General features: G+C 38.3%; 1 protein-coding gene across 1 annotated transcript; it reads right to left on the bottom strand.

Annotated features, from left to right (window-relative positions):
• Positions 1–2065: 2065 nt before the first annotated feature.
• On the bottom strand, positions 2066–10758 carry LOC146566236 (dual specificity protein kinase CLK4-like). Its single transcript, XM_085287994.1, has 13 exons — positions 10695–10758; positions 6777–6870; positions 6556–6650; positions 5847–5970; positions 5296–5362; positions 5034–5147; positions 4678–4844; positions 4232–4326; positions 3983–4112; positions 3822–3904; positions 3642–3721; positions 2575–2650; positions 2066–2488 (listed from the first exon to the last, which is right to left on the bottom strand). The coding sequence occupies exons 2-13, from the start codon at positions 6811–6813 to the stop codon at positions 2351–2353; spliced, it is 1206 nt and encodes a 401-aa protein (XP_085144120.1). The 5' UTR covers positions 6814–6870; positions 10695–10758; the 3' UTR covers positions 2066–2350.
• Between the last annotated feature and the right edge of the window lie 3758 nt (positions 10759–14516).

Raw genomic sequence — 14516 nt, 5'->3', positions numbered from 1 at the left:
GATGAGCCGGCTGTTTTTCGGAGTAGCAGCTATTGCAAATGTAACATTTCATACCTGGATAACTGTTCAGTCATGGAGACTTCCTTGTCTACTTAAATCTTGAAATTACCGTCCACTTTACATGTCAGCAGTCTGTATCAACAAGGCAGTTACACCAGCAAATGTCAGAGATTTCAGCATGAGCTTAGATAGCTGACATTTACTTTAGACTGATAGGCTGCAGCATCTACATTAAGCATAATAAGCTCAGCTAAAAATCGGAACAAATATTTGTCATTACATCATGCTGCTCTGTGCCAGCATGGTCACTCAGATTACTTTTGCCGTAGACATCACTCATTATAGTTACAGTGAATGTTAAAAATGGTCATTGGTGGCTGACTCTGAGAGACTCTGTCAACGTCCTTTTTTAGTAGCTCTAAGGCCCAAATCTCAACTACCACAAACTTTAGTTCACCCTCCTTCTGTTCAAAACACATAAAATTCCCACTTTTTTAAGTTTTTGTTCTTTACATACCGAGTGTGTTTTTCAAATGCGAATTTATCGTGTTACGTACTTACACACCCAAACATGAACTTCTTGATGAAATAGGAATCTCCACATTCTTCCTTTTTTTGTTTAGACATTATGACCAACTTATAAGATAAGATAAGATAACCTTTATTAGTCCCACACGTGGGAAATTTGTTTTGACACAGCAGAAAGTGGACAGTGCAAAAGTTAAAATTAGAATACAATACAAATAATATACTGTACACAACTGTACAGAATAGAATGGAATAAAATAAAATACTATATACAGTAGAATAAAATAGAATAGAATATACAATAGGATAAAAATAGAATACAAATTCTATATACAACTGAGTAAAAATACTCTTTCTATATTATTATTATATTATTTATATTAATATAGCTCGATGACTTTATTTTTTGTCTTTTGAGGATGAAGTTGCTGCAAAAAAATGCAATCCTTTCAGTGTGTATACACACTGTAGTATGCAAGTTTGCATCTGAAAAACTCTGAAAAAACAACATTTTGTGTTGTTTTTTTCTTTAGACATTAACGTGATTTCACATGAGCAGAAAGTACTTTTACAAAAAGAATATTAATTAATCATATAAAACAGCAATTCTATACTGGGGACCTCTCCGGGGTTTACACAGATATTCTCCGCCCATTCCTGCAACCCTGAATGGGATCAGCAATCAGGGACAGAATAAATTTCGGACACATCAAATCTGAAATCTTTATTACAAACAGCTGACAAAAAAAAAAAAATCAAAAACATGGAATTAAATACTGTGTGGATTATAACATCATGGTGGGATTATTTCAAACAGGAATGCTCTTTGAATCTATAAATACAGCTGAAAATTCAATTCAGAATTAAAAACCAAGCAATCAAATAATCTGCACTCTTTAGTTAGAGCCTGAGGTAGATGTTTAGTGCCTCTTTGTATGTTTGTGTGTGTGTGTGTGTGTGTGTGTGTGTGTGTGTGTGTGTGTGTGTGTGTGTGTGTGTGTGTGTGTGTGTGTGTGTGTACATGTTAAAAGATCTTTGTGAGGACAGAAAATTGGCATGCCACTGTACTTGTGAGGACGAACAGTCACTTATGGAGACAAAATGCCTGTTCACACAAGTTTGAAGGTATTTTTGAGGCTCAAAATGTGGTTAAAGTGTCAGGGTTACTATTAGGTCATGATTAGGTTTAGGCTACGGGTTATAGTATGGTATTCATTTTTGATGGTAAGGCTAGGGAAAGCATTATGCCAATGAGAGTGAGGACCTCTAAAGTCCTCCAAAGTAATCCGATTACTTTTTTAAAGTAACGGGTAAAGTAAGGGATTACTATTGCAAAAAAGTAATGAGATTACTGTTACTTTCCCGTAAGCACGCTGCATTACTGCATTACTAAACTGTCGTGATTTTGTTTGTTAGAGTGTCACATGACAATGATTTACGAGCGACATCCGTGGCAGCAACAGACGTGTGTAGATCAACAATGGATAATATGGAGTGCAGGAGAGAGTTTGACCATGCAGCATTTAAAGCATGGACGTACTTACATTACTTTAAGTTTTATTCCGTAAAAAGTGACAAAAACATTAGCGTCTGCTGTACAGTCTGTGTGGGAAGAAAGCTACTTTCCACAGCAAAAACTTGAACTTCAAATCTGAGCAAGCACCGAGCACGCTGCCACGGGAACGTGAAATTCACAGAGAAACCCCCGGATCCTCCCACTGACGTGACACTGGTCCTCACTAAGATATGAAAACATGTGTGCATGTGTGTGTATGTGCGTGTGTGTGTATGCATGCATTAGCTAGCTGCACTGCTGCTGCCTCTACGTCCTCAGTGGGCTGAAGAACGGGTGCCACAGTGCCTCCTCCAGGGTGATCCGTCTGGACACATCATATTCCAACATGCAGCTGAGCAGATCGAACAACTGCCTCTCCTCCTCGTTCTGCGTCTGCATGTACAGCTGAGAGACAGAAATAATCAGATTTCCTACAGCTACCAGTCCCAGCTCACAGCTGAAGCTGACTGGTTGATGTGAGTGCCGGGTACCTTGAGAGGTCGACAGTGTTTCCTGATGTATTCATCGTCCCAGTTCAGACACTCGCTGTGCACATAATGCTTCTTCCTACACAGATTACATGCACAGTGTTTATATTCAGTTGCAGACAAAAACACTCTGTCAACACACACAACACACTACTTCAAATTACACCTGGAGCTGAGGAGAGCATATTCACAAAAGAGATCATGGATAAGCTCTATATCACCATTTGGAGACCCTTGCTGCTAAATTTCATTTTCCTGCAGATGCACAATCTTTTTAATCAAAGTGTTATTTTATATATTTTTTGTTCTTTGTGCACAGTTCCTTGGACAGTTCTTTAGAAAAATGCTGCATATAAGAGTTGTTTATTGGCACATGCACAGTGTCTGTTTGCACAAATGAAATGCAGCATTTCTGCCATGTTTAATATGATTTCTTTTGGATTTCACTGAAAGTGTCTCTGTCATCATCTGCATCTGTGGGTGCAAATATGCATTCATTTGCAGACTATGGGGAAATTCAGCTGAACTTTGTGCTATATGAAAAGTTACATTCAGAGTATTCACCTCAGTGTTCAGGTGTATGTAATGAAGTGCTCTTTCAGTATGCAGTGCAGGCTGAGTGCAGGAGTGCCAGTTAAGGCACTCCTGCACTTAACTGGGACTCAATTAGGGATGCTTTTATGCAGCCTCCATGGGTACGAACGACCTATGAGACCCTGAGAATGGTGCAGAAAACCCTTTGGGAAGGATCTTTGTAGGGGCAATGCATAATTAGACTGCTCTATGAGCCCTTTTGTCTAGTCATGGTTTCATGCCATGTTCTCAAATGTCCTTAGTTATCATTTGTTGCTCTTCTTTATTCGCTCTCCTATTATTAGTTCTGTGTTTTCTCTTGTAAGTTGTAAGTATGACTTTTCAACAACCACAGTCCTCCAGCTTCTTGATTTCATTTGTCTTTGACATCAAAATACAAGAACAATTGATTCACACGTGTGTGTGTGTGTGTGTGTGTGTGTGTGTGTGTGTGTGTGTGTGTGTGTGTGTGTGTGTGTAGCTATTTGTGTAGCTACCTGGTCTGTTTGAGCAGATGTGGAGGGACCGGTCCGAGGACTTTCTCCATCATGGCCAGATGTTCTTTACTGTCATGGGTCTGAAACAAAACCAGCAGTTATACTACTGTGTGTGCGTGCACGTGTGTGTGTCTGTGTGCGTGCACGTGTGTGTGTCTGTGTGCGTGCACGTGTGTGTACCAGGAAGAGTGCGCGTCCTAGGTAAAACTCCATCATGACACAGCCCAGACTCCAAACGTCACATGACTGGTTCCAGCCCAGACCTGAAATGTAGATAACTGAGCTTAATTCTCTGAGTGTTCATGTAGGAGTGTGTGTGCATGTGTCAGTTGTTTGTGTACCAAGTATGACTTCTGGAGCTCGGTAGTAACGCGTTGAAACCAGGGATTCATGGGGTTCGTGGTCAAATGTGGCATTGCCAAAGTCCACAACCTTCACATCAAGACTCCTCAGCCTCTTCTCCTTACACTCCTGACATAAAAATGGACGCATACACACAAACAGGAACACACACACACACTCTCTAGTAAACATCCTTCATCACATAGCAAACCTTAAAATAAAACCATGACGTGATATTGCACTCTTACCAAGTCCTCATTATACTCCAGGTCATAGTCAGAGCGCACAAACAGGATGTTCTCTGGCTTCAGGTCTGTGTGGGTCAGTTTGTTACGGTGCAGAACTGCAAAACACACAAAAATACACAATACAATTGTGCATGAAATCAACAATTTTTTAAACTGAGCAACACAGTGTTCGACTGTCCCTGTAGAAGGCAAAAAAACCCTTTTTTTTAAATGAATCAGTAATTTTGCCTGTTTGTCAGCTACTGTTGATCAAAATAGTGGCAGACAAGCTAACAGGGTTACGCTTTGTTACACTACATTAGTTTTGATTTCTCTCCTAAAATGATGTAAAAACCCACAAACAATAAAAAAGTCTTTAGAAACTAAGAGATGTTTCAGTCCCAAGATTGCCAACGTAAACAGTCACCTACAACGCCCAGTCTCACAGAAGTAAACACCCGACTCACAGCACACAGCTTTGAAGATCTGGAAGGCCATGCGTCTAATCTGCTCCACGCTGAACGGCAGGAACTCATTCTGTCGGAGAAACTCAAAGATACTGAGGCCGAGCAGCTCGAACACGATGCAGACGTGGCCTTCATGCTCGAACCAGTCCAGCATCCTCACGCAGGCGCTGTCAGAAGACACGATAAATCACTTTAATAACGCAATCGCTGGAGATTAGAATGAGAAATGAATGCAAACAGCAATAACACAGCTATTCTTTCCTGCAGCCCATCAGTTAAACAAGAAGAAAAAAGATTTAACTGAATGCTGTCAAGGAAAAATGTAACCCCCTGGATTTCATGTAAGCTACACTTACAATCTGTTATCATCATCCAGGCAGTTGATTTCCTCCAGCACAGCGATCTCAGACCTCGCTACTTCACAGAAACACTCAATGTTCCTCACTATCTTCACAGCTACGTGCTCATCTCTGTTGAACAGACACACGACATGCAGAGGTGTATATGAGGTTTAAAGCTGATATGGACCTCTGAATGTTGAAAACAAAAAAAAACATATAATCTCGAAGCACTAGAAATACCCAGCAATTCCAAGGATTTTTCAGCATGCGTGCTTACTTCTCTCTGTCTATACACTTCACTACTTTTCCAAATGCTCCTTCTCCAAGTGCAGAGACAACTTCATCTGGAAAGGACAGACAGATATTTATTTGGATCACCAGTGCAGTCCAGAGCAGAGCACTTTTAAAACACTCTAAAACACACTTCCTGCAGCTTCTGACTTGTCACAAACACATTTGAAAAGTCAACTAGTCGCTTTCCTTTCATTCTTCTTCCACAGCCAGACGATTGTGTGATGCTTCCAAATTATGGCATAAGGTTCAGTTCAAGTTTAATCACAAACCATTTGGTTAATTTTCAGTAATGCATTCCAGCAAATTAAAAAGTGAAAGGTTTAGCATCCTGGACTAAGTGCCTGAGAGTACATTTATTGTACAAAAGAGGAATTGAATTAAATAATAAGCCAGTTCCTCTGTACCAGTGAAAGTAGTCAGGTGATCACGGTAACAGGAAACTATTTCTAGAGTTGCTATTCTGGTGTCAGTTGCCCTTTTAGAAGAAAAAAAGCATAAGGGGAAAGGGGGGGGGGGGGGGAATGTGATAAGTACATCTTTCTTTCATCACGAGGCCGATGTGATAGGCCAGGTGGCCCTCTTCATCATCCTCACAGCTCTTTCCCCTCTGACCCTCCTCCACTTCATCATCATTGGCGCTGCCAGCGTTGTCATCAGCCTGAGCGTTGGTTGTGTTTCAGTCAGATATATGGATAAGAAGCAAAAGAGAAAAACAGAGTGTCAATTTGAAAAATGTCCATTTTTTCATAGAATTTAATTCCAATAATGGGATAGTTTGAAATCATAAAAGACTCAGTTCTGTCCTTTTTTATATATTAAGATAAAATCATAGAAGTGTTGAGAAGCCATTAGATTATATAAGAAATGTCTAGCAAGCTAAAGTTTTCCAAACAGCAATTTAATTGCCGATGTTCTGGGATGTGTTCCCATTCAAAATAAGACGAAAGTTCAACTACAAAAATATATTTTATATACAGATCCTATTTCATCGACTGAATCACAGTGGATTATTTGGGGTAATCATATTACACAAGACCCTGCTGTTGCCATATTAGATGATGCTCCTAGTTTTGATGGGTTACTCATTCACACCTGTTATTTTTCATCTGAATTAGCAACAAATAATATAATGTAATGCACTGTATATAATGTAATTAATTAACTAATGTTAATGTACTTAACAATAAGGAAAAAAAGCCTCAGGCAAACTTAGGGGGACTGAGCAGAAAGAAGATTATCCAACCAAGTTATGAGTTTCTGAGGTGGTGCGGTGGATGCACTGGTTGAAACTTCCAGTCTTTGTATCCGTTTGTAGATCAGGTTTGGAGTCATCGCCATCTACCAAAGGACAGAGAGAGAAAGACTTCAAAACAGTTCCAGGAAACACAGACAATAATTAACCTGTATGAGGATCACAGTAACAGATATTATTAAAGGCCAAAACCTAAGAGGAAATAGCGTTACCTCTCCAGTACTCGGAGTTGTCATCCTTTCTGCCCATTGCAGTGTTATCAACACTCTACCTGACTCAGGCCTCTTCTCCACACTCTGGTAGTGTCTGCAAATGTAAGGAGAACTTATTTTCAAAAAAGGCTTTGTGAAAGCTTTAAAAAGCAAAAAGGACATTTCGCATTTAGCTTCACAGACTAAGGAGTGAATCGCACACTTTAGCATTAAACTTTACACACACGTGTGAGGCAGCGTTATCGTACTAGAATTTAGGAATGACAGGTGCCAAACAAACCGGTACAAACATTATCGATACAAATATAGAAATTCTTTACTGGCACATTATCAGCATTTTAAGCTTAGGATCTTTTACTCTTACATGAGGCCAGTACAAATTCCCACGAGGCAGTGGGAATGTAATCTTGCACTCATGTAATATATATGTTATTTATGCATATTTATATTCATGATTTTATGAACTGTTTTTATTTATGTAAAATGGTTAACGGCAGCAGTGGAAACTTGAGTGATGTAGCTTTTATTAAAAAACCAAAAATCTCTGGTACTTTGAATAGACTACTTTGTTCGTGAATATAGATTAACATTTATATCACCAAAGTAGCGAACAACATTAAAAATGCTTTCCATGAGTAGAATATAACACAGACAACATGCTTTTCTGTGCTGGTAAACATAAAGTGCTTCTAAAAATAGTCAGGAGCATTATAATTTACTGTTGCTGCACCTGAATGAGAAATTTCACTCTTAAGAGTGAAGTGGAGAAACTCTTCTCTGTTTTTTGGAATAATATAGTTGCTCTCCGTGCTATACCTCATATTCTTAACTTTAAGAACATGAGGTATAGCACACAGTCTCAAGGGTTTTGGTTCTTTATCACTGACCTTTTAGAAAACCCTATATTAGGATGTTCTGTGCAGAAGGTGAAGTTAGGGATGTGTAGGTAGCATGATAGCATAATGGTCCATGGGAGATTGTGACCAGCTGTTTAAACATATAAACTGAAAGACAAATCCTTCATGCTTGTCAAAATATGCAGTTTCTTAGTCAACTAAGAGTAGTAGAAGCCCCAAGCTTATTCAGTCACTCAGAATAAGTGAAACTTCTAATAGTCAAAACTACTGCAGTGTGTTTTTGAACTGCGTCATGAAATAACTGCATTTTGGTTTCGCATATGAGACGTTGAGGAGTTTTGCTCTTGAGGGGCTTTTAGGTGTTCCTTTGCAGGGTTCTCTTCCTCCCTCCTGAGACATAGATCTGTCTCTCTGTGCCCGTCTGGGTCGGCTGTCTCTGATCGACTGTAAATCAGCAGTGAGGATGGCTCACTCTCACTGACAACATGTAGGACCGTTGTCACTCACTTAAGAATATCCAACACTCACTCACCAGCCACTGCCAGGAGCACAGAGTACGCCACTCCTAATTACTGATCGGCAGAATAAGAAACCAATACAGCTGAAGGATAGGGCCCAGTAAAAGTGCAGCCACCAAGACATGATCTATTTAAAACATGCTGGTTTACATAAAGGCAATGCCAGTCATTTGTGCCTGTAGTCATCTGTATAGGGATTGATTATTTTTGGCTAGGCAGTGATTTTATTATTACCCAATTGCTTATTTTCTCTAACAAAACTAATTTAACTCTATTTTTGGACATGAAAAACAAAATCTTCTTCTTAGAAGATCTTCTCTTACTGCTCCAAACAAAATTCACTGCCTAAATTTTAAATCTAGAACAAAGTACAAGGTGTTCCTGATCGGATATGCTGACAGTGTGGGTCTTGTTTTAGCCATATGCCACATTTTTACAAGCTAGGAAAGGATTTCAAATTATATTGCGCACATTTTGATGTTAAAAAATTTGGACAATAACTTAACCCTGACCGAATATGGTTAACACCTGACTGATGTTAGGAGGTCAACCATGGAGGCCTCAGACTGACAACACCGTTGGGTTATGAGGTGCAAATAACACTTCTTGAAACACAATAACTTCCTAACAAAACACAATGGCAAAATATTTTTTTAAAAGCTTTTTTGTTTTTGAGTTATTATCTTGAAGTGTTCTTGTGCAAATACAAACTGGGGAAAGGAAATGCTGTTTGGATTAAAATCAGGTCAGACTTATGTATGTATGTATGTATATATATGTATATATTGTACTATTCTTAGTTAGCGTATTGTCTGTCTTGTCTTAATGTTGGTTTAAAATGGAGCACTGTAACAAAAAATAATTTCCCCCAGGGATCAATAAAGTATTCTGACTCTGATTCTGATTCTGATTACTGTAAGTAAAAGGGAAGCTACTTCCTTCAGGAATGATTAAAAGAAACAGCTGTTGACTGGATATAAATCAGGAGGCAGTCAGCAGTCTGAAGATTTAAGATCTCTGCAGAGGGCTGCTTTGTGACATCAGCCTGCTTTCTTCTTTACTTCTAATAACAATTTCATAACCTCAAGAGTCTTTGTCATTTGTAAATTACCATAAAATGCTCTCTGGACAACTGCTGAAACAGCCAAAGTTGCTAAAGTTGACTTTTACTGTGTTCCTTTAAGTTCCTTTGTACCCTTTTTCTATATTACGTAATAGGATAAATTTCAATCTGGATGGTTGAGTGACTGCTTTAATTGGAGGGGATTATTTAGTTCAGTTCAGTTGTAGTTTAACAGGTCATCTGATACAGCTGAAAATACACTTAGATGAAATCTAACAACAGCTCTAACTGTGCTCTGAAAGCTGTCCAGACCACAGAGCTCCAACAATCAGCACTGTGTCTGCTAACACACTGCTGCTGTGTACAGTCCATGCATGCGACACACTAAGAATACTGCAGGACAGAATGAGATTCTGTCTTTTCACACCACAGGTTAAATAAAGCAGCAAAGTGAAATGTCACAACACCATGGCTATGAAAAAAATAAATAAAAATTCTGGTTGGCTGGTTAGCTTATTATTGTGCGTCATATAGAGTATTGCTAAAATGCTGGATGTTTATATTAAATGTGAACTAAGCTTCAAATAATGAAAAAAGCTCAGACTTACATTGCCTCTAAATGCTCCTTCCAGACTGATTATTATTATCATTATCATTATTATTATTATCATTATTGGCTCTGTAAGCACAGGAAACCCACCCCCCTTCAAATCTGTTGTTTACAAAGAGCATCCAATCAGAATGAAGCTGGCTTATCTTAAAGGGGGTAAAAGGATAAACCATTCCAATGCCCAGTATAAGATACAAAAGGATTATTATTAACTGCAACTCATGCCGAGTTACTTCAGCAGAGTTCAGGAATAACTACATGTAAACAAGTTCAAATTCCAGTGTAACTGTGAAGAACCACATCTTACCTGGGTGCTAAGTACCAATGTACTGCTTCACTTATTCCAAGTTAAAAATAAAACCACTGCATCCAACTCTGTAAGTTATATTGATGTTTTTTTTTCTGTGCATTTATCCTTTTCACAGTAGTGGACATAGTTCTTATAATTTTCATTTTAAACATTTGGTGCACGGTTCATATTTTTTACTTGCATTGCAGCCTACTGCATATCTCCATCAGTTTATAAACAGAAAATCTTTTATAGATTATTTTTATATTTTAAAAGTTGGTATTTTAAAATTTTTTTGCTTTTTTTTTTCACCCCACGCCCCCATTGGATGTTTGTCACTGAAGCAATAAGAAAAATTCCTCGACTGTACAAACTCATTTAGCTATAAAAGTAACAATTTAAGAAAAAAAATCAAATCGAAATAAAATATAATAATATATATGATATAATAAGAACCATACATTATTGTTTGAAGTCAATAATAAACTACTTTAAAAAGCAACATTTGTAACAATTTGCAAAACAGTTAACTGGTTACAACAGATTTTGCAGTGTTTAGTGATAGTGATCTATCTGCTTACCTGTATTTGGAATTGAAGCTGTGGAGTCTTCTGCTTCTCTTCTATCTGCTTTTTGGGCTCTTGCAGGTCTGTTCAAGCAACTTATCGTCCTCTTCTTTAGCTTCCTTGGGCCACTATTCCACGCCCCACCAAAGCAACACAACCACTTGTTGTCACATGGCATAGCTGCCAAAGAAGGAATGGGAAAAATGGCGTCCGTGGTGCAATAAAATATTATGTCCTTCAGGAAACCAAGCCATGGACATTCCGGTATACTTCAAGGCAGTAAAATCCTCTGCCAGCTGTAATGAAAAAGGACACGGGGGCTGCTCCTGCCTCGACCCTTGGCCTCACCCCGTAAAGGCTCCTCTTTCATCCTTCAGGAGAAAACATAGTGTACTGTGTCTGAAACTGTGGATACAGGATGATGCAGGACATTAGGTGATGTACTCTATGAATGACATGGGGCACACGATCCACCAGCAAATCATACATAACTGTGGTTCCATGTAAGCACAGTGCCACATTAAGGCTTGGATCCACAAAACGTAAGCTATTACTCACTGATACTGTTTTAGAGCAGTATCTTTTATTTTCCGATCTTTAAATTAAATGTTGCAAAGCTAATATAACATAACAAATAATAATAATAATAATAAAGTCTAAATACAGCAAATAACAACAAAACATGTTGAAATGTAAGCATAGAACCAGAGTTATGTTTGATAACTACTACTTCGTGAGGTTAAAGTTTTCTCTTGAACACTTAACTTTTGTTGGTATGTGCTGACAAACCCAGAAACATGAAAACTGGTTATTCATTCTTCTTGGGATGCTTTATGAGTAAAGAGTTTGTTTTTGGTTCATTTGACAAATTATCATAGATGAAGGACTAAAGGGGATGACATGCATCCAAAATCAAAATGTGGAATAATACCACTGGTTTAATACAAAGACCTACTTAGAGTTCCCAGAAAGTCTAGAACTAATGTTATTATATTGTCAATCTCACTGCTAAATTAGTTGCTAACAGGTTTGTTCTGCTGTATCAGATTGAATTTAGTTTACAGCCTACATAGCTCTGCACTAAAGTGTGAGTGTGATATTCAGTCATCTCTGAATCTTAGAATCTCTGGTCTGATTTAAACCTCTCAACCTTTTAAAAACCCAAACCCCGTCACAGTTCTTGCATATGGTGTTGCTCAGAGTTCATTTCTAGGCCCATAGTTGATTCAGAGGGATCATAGAAGGATCACCTTTTTTCACTGCTTCACAGATGACTGTTCATAAATGCGCTAATTTAAATAAATCCTGTAGTGTTGATCATCCTGGGTCAAAAAGAAATTAACAGCGTACATAATCAAATGAAGGAAAAACCAACTGATGCTTAAACATTAGTAGTTAAAATTTATGTTTGGCTGTTAAAATATCTTAAGTTTTACAACTAAATTTTAGAACGACACAAATACTCCTCTAAATATGGTCTAAATGCGGTCTTTTCAATTAGCTGCAAATGTTCAGGGTTTGTGCAATGATGTCAATGCTGGATTTGTCCAGATGAGCTCCATTTTATTACCTCCTGTGATAGAAATGTTGAAATTCCTTTAAAAACGTCAAAAAAAGCTGCAGCTGCTACTTGTACACATCCAGTTTCACTTAAAAGCAGCTTTATTTACATTTAACACAATGTATACATAAATATTGTAGTCCAAAATATATTTAAATCAGTCTTGTTTATTTGATTCACAGTTTAAGATAAGATAAGATTTAATGAAACCTGATAAAAAACGTATTTAATTGGGTAAGAGGACATGAAAGCGCACTGTTGCATCACTTTGATACTGTTTCACGCCCACCACTACTTAGATTTCTTTTCAAAAACATTCAAAGTAAAGATATCCGCACCTTTAACAACTGGCATTCTTCAAATTCTGAGACAAGAACATGACCGGAGGCTCACCTAAAGAGCTTATTGAAAACGATCTCATGGAAAAAGTGAGCGTCAGAAGTCATTCGAGGAACAGATGGAGAGAGGAAAGGAAGGCTTCTTGACATGGAATAAGAGGTTTTACTTGGCACACATGGAAAATCTGAGGCACTGGAAAGCTGCATTAGTAGCTCGAGTAAACTGAACTTGAGAACAAACGCTAAAACTATTGGCCTTGACTTTTAACTGCATTGTGTGACAGAGTAATCAGTGAATGACAGGATTGCTGTATATATACACTGCAGCTGATGAGTACTCGAATGGGGACAGGTGTGCAGTTCAGAGCCTAAAACGAGCTGAAGGAGCCACGCCCAGAATTTGTTTCCCCTGTGCTGGGAGCACGCAGGAAGTACTGATGTTTTCATTTTGTGAAAAAGTGAAAAATTAGTATCATTACATTACCATTCAGTTAGAGGGTTACAACAGAAAATTATATATTTATTCCCCAGGGGGTATCAGATGGGATTATTTTAATAAACCATAAACATTTTGGCTAATAACTATTTTTATTCTCCTGTAACTTTACTATATAAAGAGCTAAATCCTCCAAAGTTTCAGGAGTAATGCGTCATAATAAGAAGTGTTTGTGAACGAAAAATCAGCAATGTGGGATACTGTTTGTCCGTGATTTACACAGGGGGAACAAATTGTGGCAGGATCAGCCTGATATTATTTGTATCCCACTATAACTTTGTTGTATAAAGAGCTAACATCTCAAAAATGTCAGGAGTAGTTAGTCATTATAAGAAGTGTTTGTAAACTAAAAATCAACAATGTGGGATACTGTTTGTCCGTGATTTGGACAGTCCAGCGTATGCTCACGACGCAAGGGGAAACAAATTCTGTCGGGGATACCTAGTTTGCCACGACACCGGCAATAAGTCAGACTCGTTCCCGGTGGGTGATGGGCTCCGCCAGGGCTGCCCTTTGTCACCGATTCTGTTCATAATTTTTATGGACAGGATTTCTAGGCGCAGCCAAGTGGCGGAGGGCTTTCACTTCGGTGGCCTCAGAATCTCGTCTCTGCTTTTCACGGATGATGTGGTTCTGTTGGCTTCATCGGGTGAAGGCCTCCAGCTCGCACTGGAACGGTTTGCAGCTGAGTGTGAAGCAGCGGGAATGAGGATTAGCACCTCCAAATCTGAGGCCATGGTTCTCAGCCGGAAAAGGGTGGAGTGCCCACTCCGGGTCGGGGATGAGTTCCTGCCCCAAGTGGAGGAGTTCAAGTATCTCGGGGTCTATGTAGATAACTAGGAAAAGTGAAAACTTCATGGTTCTACTAATGTATAGAGAGGAAGAAATTATTTTAGGACTCTAACAAATACTATAATAATACATATGCTTTATGGTTGCCTCTACTTTAAACTTTAAATGGTTTCAGGAAAACTTATACTAACCCTAGTTTAAGCCTCAGACCTTCCTGGTTGACGCTAACAAAAGCTAATGTTAGCCTCTTATTTGGGCTGCTAAAGTAAAGGCTTTTAGCTAGCTGACCAGCATAGATTAATTTGGCGATTAACAGACTAGAGTGGTAATATTATTGAAAGTTTATTTTCACCTCAGCACATTTATCATTATGTCCATTCTGTAGCACATAGAAATGTTTAATTAATATTTGCAAATAGACACATTTTCCTTGTGACTGTATCTTTACTCCAAGATTTGTTGAAAATGTAATTTATGTAACGCTGAGCAGCATTTCAAGTATGTTGAATATTTTTGTACTTGTGCTAATGTGATTGTGCTAATATGATTAAATAATAATAATTATAACTAAATAAATAAATAATAACTATATCTTGATTGAAGTATAATATAAGCACAGTGCTGGTGTGCAGGGGTGTTATATGCCTTGT

The sequence above is a fragment of the Mchenga conophoros genome, linkage group LG10 (assembly GCF_057382185.1).
Source record: "Mchenga conophoros isolate Kocher_MC1m ecotype Shallow Benthic linkage group LG10, M_conophoros_male_GT1.1, whole genome shotgun sequence".
NCBI lineage: Eukaryota > Metazoa > Chordata > Actinopteri > Cichliformes > Cichlidae > Mchenga > Mchenga conophoros.
Note: the sequence above shows the minus strand (reverse complement) of the source record. Positions and strands in the feature narration are given on the sequence as shown.